Raw genomic sequence first — 13110 nt, forward strand, 5'->3', positions numbered from 1 at the left:
GGACACAGTATGGGGTGGGCAGGAATATTTGCAGAACAATCTACCATACTTTCTTTCAGGGGTCTAGTAGCATTTAACTTTTCCAAAATGGCAAGACCCTGAAATTCTAGGCTCTCTTCCCTTTTATTTCTGCTTTAAAAAGTGGCTACTTTTAAATGCAACCAGTAGCTACCAACACAAACTACTGAAGTTTTGCTTTCCAGTCTCTTCTAGAGCAGGGTTCAACAAACTTTTTCTGTCAAAGCCATGTAGTAAATATTTTAGGCTTTGTGAATAATAGTCTGTGTCACAGCCACAAGATTCTGCCATTGTAACACAAAAGCAGCCATAGGTGATATGTACTTGAATGAGCGTGACTGTTTCAGTATCAGCACTTCCTTTACAAAGCAGGCAGGCATTAATTTGCCAGCCCCTGTGCTAGAGCTTCAGGTTCATTGTACAAGTGGCTGTGCAGGTGACAGCTTCATGAAATGTTTTGTTACTACATAACCTAGATCACCTTTCCAGCCTTTGATGTGAGTTTCCCGCTGCTCAACTGCTAAGGCAGGATCTTATGTTTTTATAATAATTAACACCCCACCTCTGACACCAGTTTCAGTGTTAGAATAGACTCAGCTGTACTGAATAACAGATAAACCCTTAATTCTCAGTGGCTTAGCACGACTCAGGCTTATTTCCTTTGCTGAATGTGTCGTGCAGATCATGGTGGGTTTGTGGACTGTGCATTTACATAGATGATCAGCAACCTAGGCTGCCAGAGAATCCTCTGGAAAGTTCCTAATCACCAAAGCAGGGCAGGAGATGACAGGAAGTTGTGCACTGGCCTTTCTCTTCTTTACTTCCACTCACATCCCATGAACTAGAACTACCCATGTGCCCTTCCCTGAGGAAGCTAGAAAAATTGGGGGAAGAAGACAGAATGTTGGGTTAGTTCCACTGCCTGCATAAATTCTAAGTTACTATTCTTATATATCGTTAGCAGTGTAATTAACAGCTGTAAGGTACATATTGATATATATGGATGAATTTCAATTAATAGTCTTTGAGGCTTTTTTTGACAATTTTTTTGCTTAATAAAAATACCTGTCTTTAAAAATTTTTACTTTGCTCTTAATTTTTTCACAATAAAGTGCTTAAAATTGGACTGTTATTTCTAAATTGGAATCTGCTAGTATAAAGAGCCAGTAACCTTCAGCCGTCACATTAAACATTGAAGTAGTATCGAAGCTTGTAATATTTATTCTTAAACATGCAGTGTTTCTTTGCTGAGGTACTGTATTTTAGAAGTATTAGCAACATAATATTTACAGAATACCAATAATGAAATTTTTTTCTTCTGTTTCATTAAGACCTTTGAATTGTTGGTATATTTAATTTCATAAAACCACTAGATTACAAATCTTCTAAACCCATCCATGATTGCCTGTCAAAATATGTTGAAGACAACATACATGCTTTTCTGTATGTTAACATTACAAAAGTAATAGTTGTCTTTCAAGCAGGCTATTTTCCTTTTTTGTATTAATCGGTGATATTTAATATGTATACTGCATGTCAGTACAGGTAACACAGTGCATTTGTGTTGTGGATTTATGCTTTCTTCCTTTTTTGGTCCTTTGGCTTATAATAGTATTCATCAAGGCTAACAGGCAAAGTATGTTGAACATGAAGCCATGAGTGTTTATGCTGCTTCCTGACTTTTGATGGGCACAGCACAGAATATGTTAAAGTAGGGGCCAGGTGAAAAATTCTGAATTATTCAGTAATATCTATAGCAAGTAATTTTATAGATTAGTGGCACCAAGGCAATGGTGTCCTACTTCTACAAACAGACAAAAATTTTATAGCAAATTTGTGTGACTTCAGGTGGGAAATCAGGGATGGAAAAATGGATAATGACTCTTCTGGTCCTTTGGAACTGGGTATCTGCCAGTCTAAAAGATCAAATAACATTTGTTAGGATTGACAAAGATGGCTCATTGTTGACTTAAAACATCTGTATAAAGCTTATTATGACTTTAAAATGAAATTTTAAAAATATTGGTAATATGTTATGCAAATGAATATAAATGCTAACTTATGACTCTTTTGCTATAGTAGTTTTTTATGTGAGCTTTGCGATGTCTTTTCAAATCCCTTTTACCCTATTTAACCAAAAACGTCTAGCTAATCATAATTTCTAGCAATTAAAACATTACTAACTTCTCTAATAACTGTATGTATTCATAAATTTTAAATTCCATAAAGCTGACTTCTCAGATTTGCCTTTTAATGATGAATCAGTGCAGTAATAGTACAGTGATAAAAATGAACAATTAACATGAATGTTTTGCAAGGGATAGTATAACTTTATTGTGAACTGTAGGATTTTCCTATATATCATGGCAGTCATTTTTTAATTTTTATTTTCTGAAGGACTTAAAGCCCAGTAATATAGTAGTAAAATCTGACTGCACTTTGAAGATTCTTGACTTCGGTCTGGCCAGGACTGCAGGAACGAGTTTTATGATGACGCCTTACGTAGTGACTCGCTACTACAGAGCACCCGAGGTCATCCTCGGCATGGGCTACAAGGAAAACGGTCAGCACACACATTTATTTGAAGTATTTTTCTGATTTAGCTGTTTTCTTTATTCAGTAGATTTTTTATGTAAATACTTAAGCTGAAGTACATTGAGTTAAATGTGTATCATTGTTTGAAATGTGTATCAAAAGTTTGCAGGTAACTATAAATTTTGTCATCAATGTTTGGAAAAACTTGGGGCCCTTATTTGTTTAAATACGGATACATAATAACATCAGTACTACCATTGGATAAAGAATTTGTTGCCATGGCCCTGAGACAGAATTTATGGTCTTTGCTTGCCTATAACTTGAAAATGAACATTTCTAACATGGTCTCAGGGATGTATAGTGTACTGACAGTTTATTGTTAGTGTACATCAGTGATATTTGACCATATTTCCAACCCCATGAAACTAAAGCTCATAGAAGTAGCACTCATCGTAAACTTTAAGAGATACATTAAGGCCTCTGCAAAGCTGATGGATAATTAAGGTGACCTCTTGAAGGAAGCAGTAAAGTTTCATTAAAACGTATCCAGCCTTAAGGAAATGACTTTTAGTATTTTGTGTGAGTATATCGAGTTGTATCAATCAACCTAAGAATCAGTGTTGAACAAAATTATCTGGCACGTAGATCATGAATTTAAACATTTTGTATGGATATACCTACTTATATTTAATTTAGGAAGAAATTTTGTTGAGTCTTAGAAATTTAGGAGATGAATAAATCTGCTAAGAAGCATGGGATTTTATGGAAATAAACCATCGTTTTAAAAAATGTGGTGACTTCATCCAAAATACTACCAAGAATAAAACCTAGACATTTTTTCTGGCAAAGAGTCTGGAATAGCAGTTCATTTTGAATCAGGAAATTGTAATAAGTCAACTTTTAAGATTCCTTTTTTATAAAAGATACGATTAAGCTGAGCTTGATTTTCTGAGCTAATTAAAAACAAATACTTTAAAACATTTGCTATTAATTTTTTATTCTTAAGTAAATATGCTGTTTTTACTTACTCTCTACCTGAAATTTGAAGTTTTTTTTTTTTGAGAATTGATAACTTCAAGTGACCCACCAGCACAAAGATTGCTTTTGCAATTGCTGTAATTGATTGTCATAGATATGGTGTTATGTGTCAGTGTCCTATAAATATGATCTTAGGATAGCTCCCTGCCAGAAATTAGCACTAAGAAAAACTGTCATATAAAGAATTGAGGCTGGGTATGGTCACTTAAATCTGTAATCCCAGCACTTTGGGAGACCGAGGCTCGTGGTTCACTGGAGGCCAGGAATTCTAGACCAGCTTGGGCAACATGGCAAAACCCTGTCTCTACTGAAAGTACAGAAATTAGTCAGGTGTGGTGGTGCACACCTGTAATCCCAGCTATTCTGGAGGTGAGGCATGAGAATCACTCAGACCCAGGAGGTGGAGGTTACAGTGAGCTGAGATTGCACCACTGCATTCCAGCCTGGGTGACAAAGTGAGACTCTGTCTCAAAAAATAAAATAAAAAATGAATTGACATGTGGTTCCTCTTTAGTTAAGAATTATGTAGATCACCTTCTTGCCTTCCCACTCCCACCCTAGGAAACGGGAGTCAAATGTAATGCTTAATGATTATAACTACATTAGCCAGCAAGGTTAAACATAAGTACTTCCTCCTTTTAATGACACTTCACACTCATTTTATTTATCTTATTTATTTATTTATTTATTTATTTATTTATTTATTTTGAGATGGAGTCTCACTCTGTCGCCCAGGCTGGAGTGCAGTCATGCCATCTTGGCTCACTGCAGCCTCCACCTCCTGGCTTCAAGCCATTCTCCTGCTTCAGCCTACTGAGTAGCCGGGACTATAGGCATATGCCACCATGCCTGGCTAAGTTTTGTATTTTTAGTAGAGACAGGGTCTCATTATGTTGGCCAGGCTGGTCTCGGAACTCCTGACCTTTGGTGATCCACCTGCCTCGGCCTCCCAGAGTGCTGGGATTACAGGAGCTTGAGCCACAACGCCTGGCCTCCCACCCATTTTAACAACTTTGCTTTATGTACCTTTTATTGCAGGCTAGTCAGAGCATTTTGGAAAGCAGTGTAATCAATATATTTTTAACTGCTTTAATAGACTACACAGTTAGTTTAAAGCTAGAGTTGTGCATGAATCAGACTTATGTTCCTAGTCTTCACTGGCCCAGATAATATCTTCTCTCATGCTTGCAGCTTTCAAAATACTTTTGTTTAAAAACAGGCTTTTCTGAAAGTTACTAAATAAGTTGTATGCTGGATATTTAAAGTTTAACATTCTCTATAAAATCTGTAGAGAGGATTTATTCTAATAGATTTTTGTCAATAACGAAAACCTTAGAAAAAATTTTTCTCTGAGGCACTAATTTATAAACTTTTTTTTCTAAAATCTTATCCTTGAAAGCTGCACCATGACATAAATATGAAAACATTCATTTTAATATGACATTTTAGGGAAACTTTAGTTCCACAGTATTTCCAAAAGTAATTCCCAGTTTAGCTCCTAAGACTCTTCAGTGAACTGGCAGCCTTTTAATAAGAATGTACTGTATTAGAAAGTACAGGCTTTAATTTTCTAAGTCCTTTAACATGAGTAAAGGGCATGTGTCTTTCTGACATCTATTTGTGCCATTTTCCTCTTGTCATTTTAAAGAATTGGGACCTTCAGATGTCACAACTAAATGCAAGTTTCTGAGGCTTTTCCTTCTAAATTGCTCATTTTTCCCTCTTTTCCTATTAAACTGCAAGCACTTAACTCTCTCCGTTTTGTGTGATATTCAAATCCAAAGGCATAAAATGCCCCGATGTGTTGTCAGTTTCCCTTAGTAGGTGGAGATTCCAAATTGTCTGTTTCTGTGTCTAGCAGATTCTTGTCAACATTGATTGGGATTCCCATTTGCAGTTGGCAAGGGTCATCAGTAAGTCTTCCAGGAGACTCTTCAAAGTCAATTCGTGGGAACTGTCATACTGTATCTAGCCAAAACTAAATTCTTAAACCAAAAGCAGCTTGGTTTTATGGGGTTTAAAAAACTTTAGGTAGGAAACATGAAATACATTTCTCTTACTAAGTTTTCCTTGATTAGTTGTTCATTCTCTGTGCACTTGTTCCTTTTGGGATAGTAGGGTAAATGTAGCATGATGTTGCCAAGAAAACAAATGGACTTTTAATTCAGAACAAGCATAGCACTTCTCAATTAAATATATTTGGGAAATCCAGTTTAAAAATTCTAAAGAGCTTTAGATTAACTTTTTTATTGTAGTTATTCATAGGGATTATTTGTTAGATATTTTAATATGCTGAATTATTTTCTCATGCTTTTTTCTTTAACTTAGGGAGTATAATGCACAGTTGAACTTATAAATAGTATAGCATAAAGATTTTATTTTTATAATTTTACTACCTCATGTACATTTTTATTTACAAAGTTTGTGTTTGGTTCTATTTCATATTTTATAAACAAATTCCCAGGGACAAACATGCAGGGTTTTTCTATTTATGCAATTTCTGTGCATAGCTCTCACTTTGAAATTAGATATGTAGTTAAAATGCCACACTTTATATTTTCTTTTGTGAACCAAAGACTTTCAAAAAATAATTTGTGTTTTAAATTATTCCATTAGCTAAAGTTACGATCACTTTTTTCTTTTCGTGATGTTTTGCAGTTTTTATATAATGCAGTCATATTATGCTTCTTTGATTTTAATGACCTTTTGCTTTGCTTTTCCTTCTTTTGTGCTGCAAACATATAGTGGATTTATGGTCTGTGGGGTGCATTATGGGAGAAATGGTTTGCCACAAAATCCTCTTTCCAGGAAGGGACTGTATCCTTGTGCTGCTGCAGCAGTTAATTAGTTAGGCAATGAACTTCTTTATGTTCTCTAATGAAAATGAATATGCTACATTTATACAGATGGGTTTTTAAACAGGCATAAAGTTTGTGGCTATTATAGTTCAAAAATTGTTGAGATAAGCTGAAATATTTGTAGGCTGCATCTGGCAGTAGGACATACAGTCTCTGCTGGTAGTCAGAGCACATTCACTGTCACTCATTTTTATTTTATACTGCTTTTTATAATTTTAAAGTATACATGGTGTGTGTGATTTTCTTTTTTTTTTTTATTTTTTATTTTAACCAAAATCTTTATGTTAATGTCATTGCATTTTGTTTTCAGTTGACATTTGGTCAGTTGGGTGCATCATGGGAGAAATGATCAAAGGTGGTGTTTTGTTCCCAGGTACAGATCGTATCCTTATCTTTGGCCTAAAATGTAGTTTCTAAAGGTCAAAATGTATGATAGCACTTCAGTTTGGTCAGGTGTAATGTATTTTGTCTCTCCCTAATATATTGTTAAATTACTCTTAAAATACCACCTACTATTTGACATAGACTTTTCTTTCCCTTATTTATTGTTTCATACGTTAATTCTGAACCCTGCTTAATTGTAATTATGCGCAATTACTTGCTGGCTTTGAGTTGATTTATTTAACCTAAATCAAAAATCATGGCTTGCATTAAAAATTTATAATAATTATACACTTAAGTCTAGAAATACGTACAACTTAATATGAATTTTGGAGCTGTCTGTTGCTTCTGGCCATCCTTTTGTTTTGTCCCCTACCTCCTTTTTGTTAATGTTCTGTGTGGTTTGTGTCTTTTGATTGTTGTCTCATTACTCACATAACATACTGACCCTTTCATCTGAGAATTTCAGCAGTAGTAGTTTTATATAGTAACAATAGCTTTGGATTCATGCTTTTTGTTCATCCCACTACTTTTAGTATTTATATTAACAGTGATTTGTTATGTGTTTTCCAGCTAGTAACACTTAGAATTGTTTCAGGAGGAAGAATGGGAAAAGCCATATTCACAAGATTACGATAAGTGAGTTTTAGGCCTTGGCCTTCAGGGTCCTGGAGTGTAAAGACTAGAGGAAATGAGACCAGGAAATCCTAACTTACAACTTACCAAAAAACTGAATCTTTTTTATAAGGATCAGAGCTTTAGAAAAATTTTTTAAACCTAAGCTAAACAAAGAATGGCAAAAGAAAAGGCCACTTTTATCAAAGCCTTTATTTTTATTGCAACTGATTATTTTCTGTTAGTGTAGAAAACTCAGTAAAACAGGATGTGTTCTAGAAATATTGTCTAGGAGATATAATCATGTTTTCTGATAAATTGACAGAAAAGGAAAAATTTTGTGTATTATTATAGCATTGTGTGCAGTTTGCAGTTAGAGCCACTGTGGATGGTAATTGTCATTATTCTTAGTTGCTTATCATTTTATTTAGAATTAGTGAGTTTAAGTTTCCATTTTAAGGTAAAATCAGTATGAACACACAATAAATAAGGTTAATAAAGCTTATTTATTGATCATTTCTGTCCACCTACAATCATTGCCTTTTGCAGGGTGCCTGTGAGATATAAAATGTATAACTGCCACATCCTTTCTTAGGAATTTTTAAAGTTCTGTTTTCTTGTAATATGAATATGACTAATGTGTTGAACATTAGTTATGGAGTATTTTTCTTAGCTACTTCATATTAGATATTGATCAGTGGAATAAAGTTATTGAACAGCTTGGAACACCATGTCCTGAATTCATGAAGAAACTGCAACCAACAGTAAGGACTTACGTTGAAAACAGACCTAAATATGCCGGATATAGCTTTGAGAAACTCTTCCCTGATGTCCTTTTCCCAGCTGACTCGGAACACAACAAACTTAAAGGTACTTTTTACAAATATGTACATTTAATCCCATTTGGGGTGTATGGTGTGTGTGTATGGGTTTGTGTGTTTATATGTATTCATATTCTTATGGGACATGAACCCAAGGTTTTCTCTGGATGATGGGAAAAAAAATGAGGTTTTTTGTTTTTTTCTTTAATTTTATGTATTTTAATCATATGTATAAGATAATTTTACAGTAATTTTAAAACATATGCTTTTAAAATAAAAAATAATCTCAAATTGCTGCAAGTTACTAATAATTTGAGAACCTTTACAAATATATGTACATTAACATCATTATGTTTGCAGCCAGTCAGGCAAGGGATTTGTTATCCAAAATGCTGGTAATAGATGCATCTAAAAGGATCTCTGTAGATGAAGCTCTCCAACACCCGTACATCAATGTCTGGTATGATCCTTCTGAAGCAGAAGCTGTAAGTTATTTTCTTAATGTTTACAGAACATATTGAATTCTTAGAGTTAGAATGACAGTTAGGTTTGGAGGAGACCTTTTAATTTTAAATAAAAATGTAGATACATGATGATGATGTTTTTCTGTTTCTTCATGAAGACTACGTCAAGTAAACTAATGAACAAATTCGAGCCCCTCCTACACAAAATAAAGTTACCTCCCACTGTTTTTTGTAATCTTGCCTGGATACCTAACCAGAGAACTAGGATGTTGAATGCTCTGGGGGAACATTCTAACTCAGTTATAAAACAAACTACTGTATCCAAAGGAAAACAGAATTCTATGATCTATGATATAAATAAAATGTGGCAATTTCAAGAGCTGGAAGAAAAGAAAAAGACAGTTAAACATTTTATTTCCTGCAATGAAGGAGTCTTCCTAAACTATTCTGTCTATATAAGAAAGTTGATGATTGATCAGTCTTGATCTAATGATATATTTTTATAAGTCATCTGTCTGACTGATATTTCAAATAACTACAAAGAGTTAAAATACTCCCAGCATACTGACTCGGTTATTATTGCCCTGTGTTTTTCAGCCACCACCAAAGATCCCTGACAAGCAGTTAGATGAAAGAGAACACACAATAGAAGAGTGGAAAGGTACATTCATCAGATTCTTAGAGGGAAAACTGTGAAGGAGCTTCTGGTTTTTATATGGTGATTTATTATCATGTTAGAGAAATTTGTGACTTTTATATGCATAACTGAAATTTGGTAATATTAATATTTTTACATAAGTAGAAAGTAAGTCTGCTTCCTTCCTTAACTTAAGTTCCCAAGTTTCCCACCCCAGACACAGACACATTAGTGCTCGTCTCATATTTTTCCATGGTTTGTGAATATACAGATGTGTTTAGTGTCTCCCACCTCTCCTCTTCCACCCTTTTAAAATCACGTATGGTTGTGTATGGTGTATGCTATATTTACTTGCTTTGTTTATTTATTATATATTTTTTTGAGTTGGAGTCTCCCTCTGTCACCCAGGCTGGAGTGCAGTGGCGTGATCTCGGCTCACTGCAAGCTCCGCCTCCTAGGCTCACGCCATTCTCCTGCCTCAGCCTCCTGAGTAGCTGGGACTACAGGTGCCCACCATCACGCCTGGCTAATTTTTTGTATTTTTAGTAGAGATGGGGTTTCACCATGTGAGCCAGGATGGTCTTGATCTCCTGACCTCGTGATCCGCCCGCCTCGGCCTCCCAAAGTGCTGGGATTACAGGCGTGAGTGCTTTGTTGATGTAATCAGATATCTGGAAGGTTATTCTCTTTTAGTTCACATATCTGCCTCTCTTGCTTTAATAACTGGTTAGTGTTCTGCTGTATGAATATGTCACACTTTATATATCCATCTCCCTCTTGATGACCATTTAAATTGTGTCCAGTCTGTTGCTGTTAGAAACAACTCTGCAGTATTCATGTTCACATATGAGAACATGCCAGGAAGAAAAATCCTGGAAGGAGATGTGCTGAGTCAAAGATATTTTTCAGTTATTTCCAAATTACTCTCCAAAGAAATAGTAGTAGTGTACACTTCTGTCCATATTATATAGGAGTCTCTCTTTGCCCTCACCCTTGCCTACAGAATGGGTTAATTTTTAATATTTGTAAATCTAATATAGTAGTTTTATTCTATTTTATGAATGTGGATGAAATTAATCATGCTTTGATAGTCATGGAAGTGTTCAAATATTTCTTCGAAAGGTTCCCTGGGACATATGGGTCAGGTAATTTTTAGGTCCCGTTTACTTCCATTTGTGTTGTTGTCCTTCAGTGTTTTGACCACTTTTGTAACTGTGTGACTTTGAGTAAATCACTCCCCCTTCATCCTACCCTCCTACACCGCCCCCTGCATTTTACCTCATCTTAAAATAGAGGCAGAAGACCTGTTACTAAGAGTTGTCTCTAAATCCTGGGAAGGCAAAGGGGACTGGGGAGGTATAAACATGAATAAGTGACCCATCTATAAATGTATTTTGCTAAGGATGAATTTGATTCTTTCTTCTTAGAAATTGAAGAGATTCAGAGATTGATTTTCTCTGAATTTTGGGAAGCCCATGGTTAGCAGAGCCCATGATAAAGTTAAAAGAATGACAAAATGATAAAATTGGATAGAGTCTGCTATGTTTGAATATGTAATATGCATTTGAATATGTATAAAGATAATAGCTCTGTACTGAGTATGTATGAAAACATTAACCTGATGTTTTTACATCTTACTAATTTACAATAGACCATGAAGTATTTTATAGAATCTTGTGGTTTTTTTGGTGGTGGTGGTTTTTTTTTTTTTGAGACAGGGCCTCACTGTGTCGCCTAGGCTAGAGTGCAGTGGTATGATCATGGCTTACTGCAGCATCAAAACTCCTGAGCTCAAGTGATCCTGCTGCCTCAGCCTCCCCAGTAGCTGGGATCACAGGTGTGATCCACCACACTTGGCTAATTTTTTTTTTTTGAGACAGGGTCTCACTGTGTTGCCCAAGCTGGTTTCAAACTTCTGGGCTTAAGTGATCCTCCTGCCTCAGCCTCCCAAAGGGCTGGGATTATAAGTCTTAAGCCACTGCACCCAGCCTAATTTTTTAAAAAAATTTTATAGAGATGGGGTCTCACTCTGTTGTCCAGGTTGGTCATAGACTCTTAATAGGCCAGCAATTGTAAGGCACACCATTATGTGCCACAAAGAAAAAAAAACACCGTCAGTTGTACAGCACCGTTGGTTATAAGATGTAGTCAATTTCAGAGATTAAACTAAAAAAAGTACATCTTAAAATCAGTAAAATACAGTGTTTTCATTTGTGTAAGAATATATTTGGGGGTTTTGATTGCTTTAAAAACATTTACCTTTATTCTGTATCCTTTACTCCTAGCCCCAGGTGCATGTCAGTAATTACCCACAGACTGCCTTTTTCAAGATCTACTTAAGAGTTTTAGCTCATAGCAGAAAGAAAAATTAATTGCCAAAGCCATTAATTACAGATGGCTTTGCCTAGTTAGTACTCCTAATTAGTTTTGGTTCTTCTGCCTTAATCCTTTTGTGCTTTTTCCCAGAGGAGTGCTATTTTCTCTCTTAAAAAATCCTCTTATTTCAAATGTTTATCATTCCTTTTTTTTCTTTGAAGAAAATCATCTCTTATTCTCTCCTTTATCAGTGCTTTCTATTTTTCTCCTTCCAAGCCTTAAGTTACTATAGCAAACAAACTTATCTCCAGTTGTTCATTCCAACATATTCACTTGTTTTACCTTATTACCAATATAAATGTCATACTCTGTAATCAGGGATTCTTTATCAGAATTTTATTCTTCAGGAATTAACACAGACTCCTTGAAATTTGATGCAATATTTTTTGTTTATACATTTTTCTCAGAAGAGGGTTCACTACTTTTATACAATTCTCAAAAAATTCCATGATCCAAAGATGATAAATAGTATTGATGTGGCATCCACCATTAAGGTTAAGTGTGGTGTGCCCTGTAAGTCTGAATGTCTACTTAAAAACCTTAAGTAGACATTAAGAACCTTAAGAAGGTTTTTAGTTTGTTTGTTTTTGTTTTTTTGTTGTTGAGATGGAGCCTTGCTCCATTGCCCAGGCTGGAGTGCAGTGATGCAATCTCAGCTCAGTGCAACCTCTGCCTCCCAGGTTCAAGCAATTCTCCTGCCTCAGCCTCCCGAGTAGCTGGGACTGCAGGCGCCTGCCCCCACGCCCGGCTAATTTTTGTATTTTTAGTAGAAATGGGATTTCACCTTGTTGGTCAAACTTGTCTCAAACTCCTGACCTCAGGTGATCCACCCACCTCGGCCTCCCAAAGTGCTGGGATTACGGGCATGAGCCACCACACCCGGCCGAAGGTTCTTCTTAAGTAGACATTCAGACTCACAAAGCACATCGCAGTTAACATCAGAATCACTTCTGATGATAATATAAGTGAAGAATATAAGACAGGAGGCGCATATATTAATACCAGTGTCTCTCTTCAGTTGGAACGGTTGTCGCAGTGGTCTACTTGCTGTCCAGAAGCCTGATAAGAGAAAAAGATAGATTCCCATGGAGAAATGTTCTTGGAAGTGATAACCATGCTTACTCATAAGGAGTTGAAATGTAGCTTACGTGCTGCTTTTCCTCCAATAAAAATGTGTTTATCTTTCATTCTGATTTGTTGTGAAGCTTTTGCACACTCTGATTTAAATCTTGGTAGCATATATCTAGTTGAGTACCCACAGTGCACCAGGCTCTATTCCAGGGCCTAGGAAATGGAAGTTAGTAAGACACATGGTTCAAGCCCTCCTTGAGACAGATGGTAGTACAGAATGGTATGTGGTATGATGT

At 35.7% G+C, this 13110-nt stretch overlaps 1 protein-coding gene across 10 annotated transcripts in view; it reads left to right on the top strand.

Moving 5' to 3' along the window:
• MAPK8 (mitogen-activated protein kinase 8) overlaps positions 1-13110 on the top strand; it is a 133861-nt gene that overhangs the window by 112202 nt on the left and 8549 nt on the right. For 6 of the 10 annotated variants that reach the window (XM_058436474.1, XM_032141941.2, XM_032141885.2 and 3 more), the window contains 5 exons: positions 2416-2581; positions 6337-6408; positions 8133-8315; positions 8627-8751; positions 9328-9391. In XM_058436474.1, the coding sequence (XP_058292457.1) occupies positions 2416-2581; positions 6337-6408; positions 8133-8315; positions 8627-8751; positions 9328-9391 (610 nt within the window). Of the gene's footprint in view, positions 1-2415; positions 2582-6336; positions 6409-6759; positions 6832-8132; positions 8316-8626; positions 8752-9327; positions 9392-13110 lie in introns of all 10 variants that reach the window. The other 4 variants (XM_032141957.2, XM_032141914.2, XM_032141949.2 and 1 more) reach the window with 1 other exon arrangement.

This window comes from Hylobates moloch, unplaced genomic scaffold, assembly GCF_009828535.3.
Source record: "Hylobates moloch isolate HMO894 unplaced genomic scaffold, HMol_V3 SCAFFOLD_3, whole genome shotgun sequence".
Lineage (NCBI taxonomy): Eukaryota > Metazoa > Chordata > Mammalia > Primates > Hylobatidae > Hylobates > Hylobates moloch.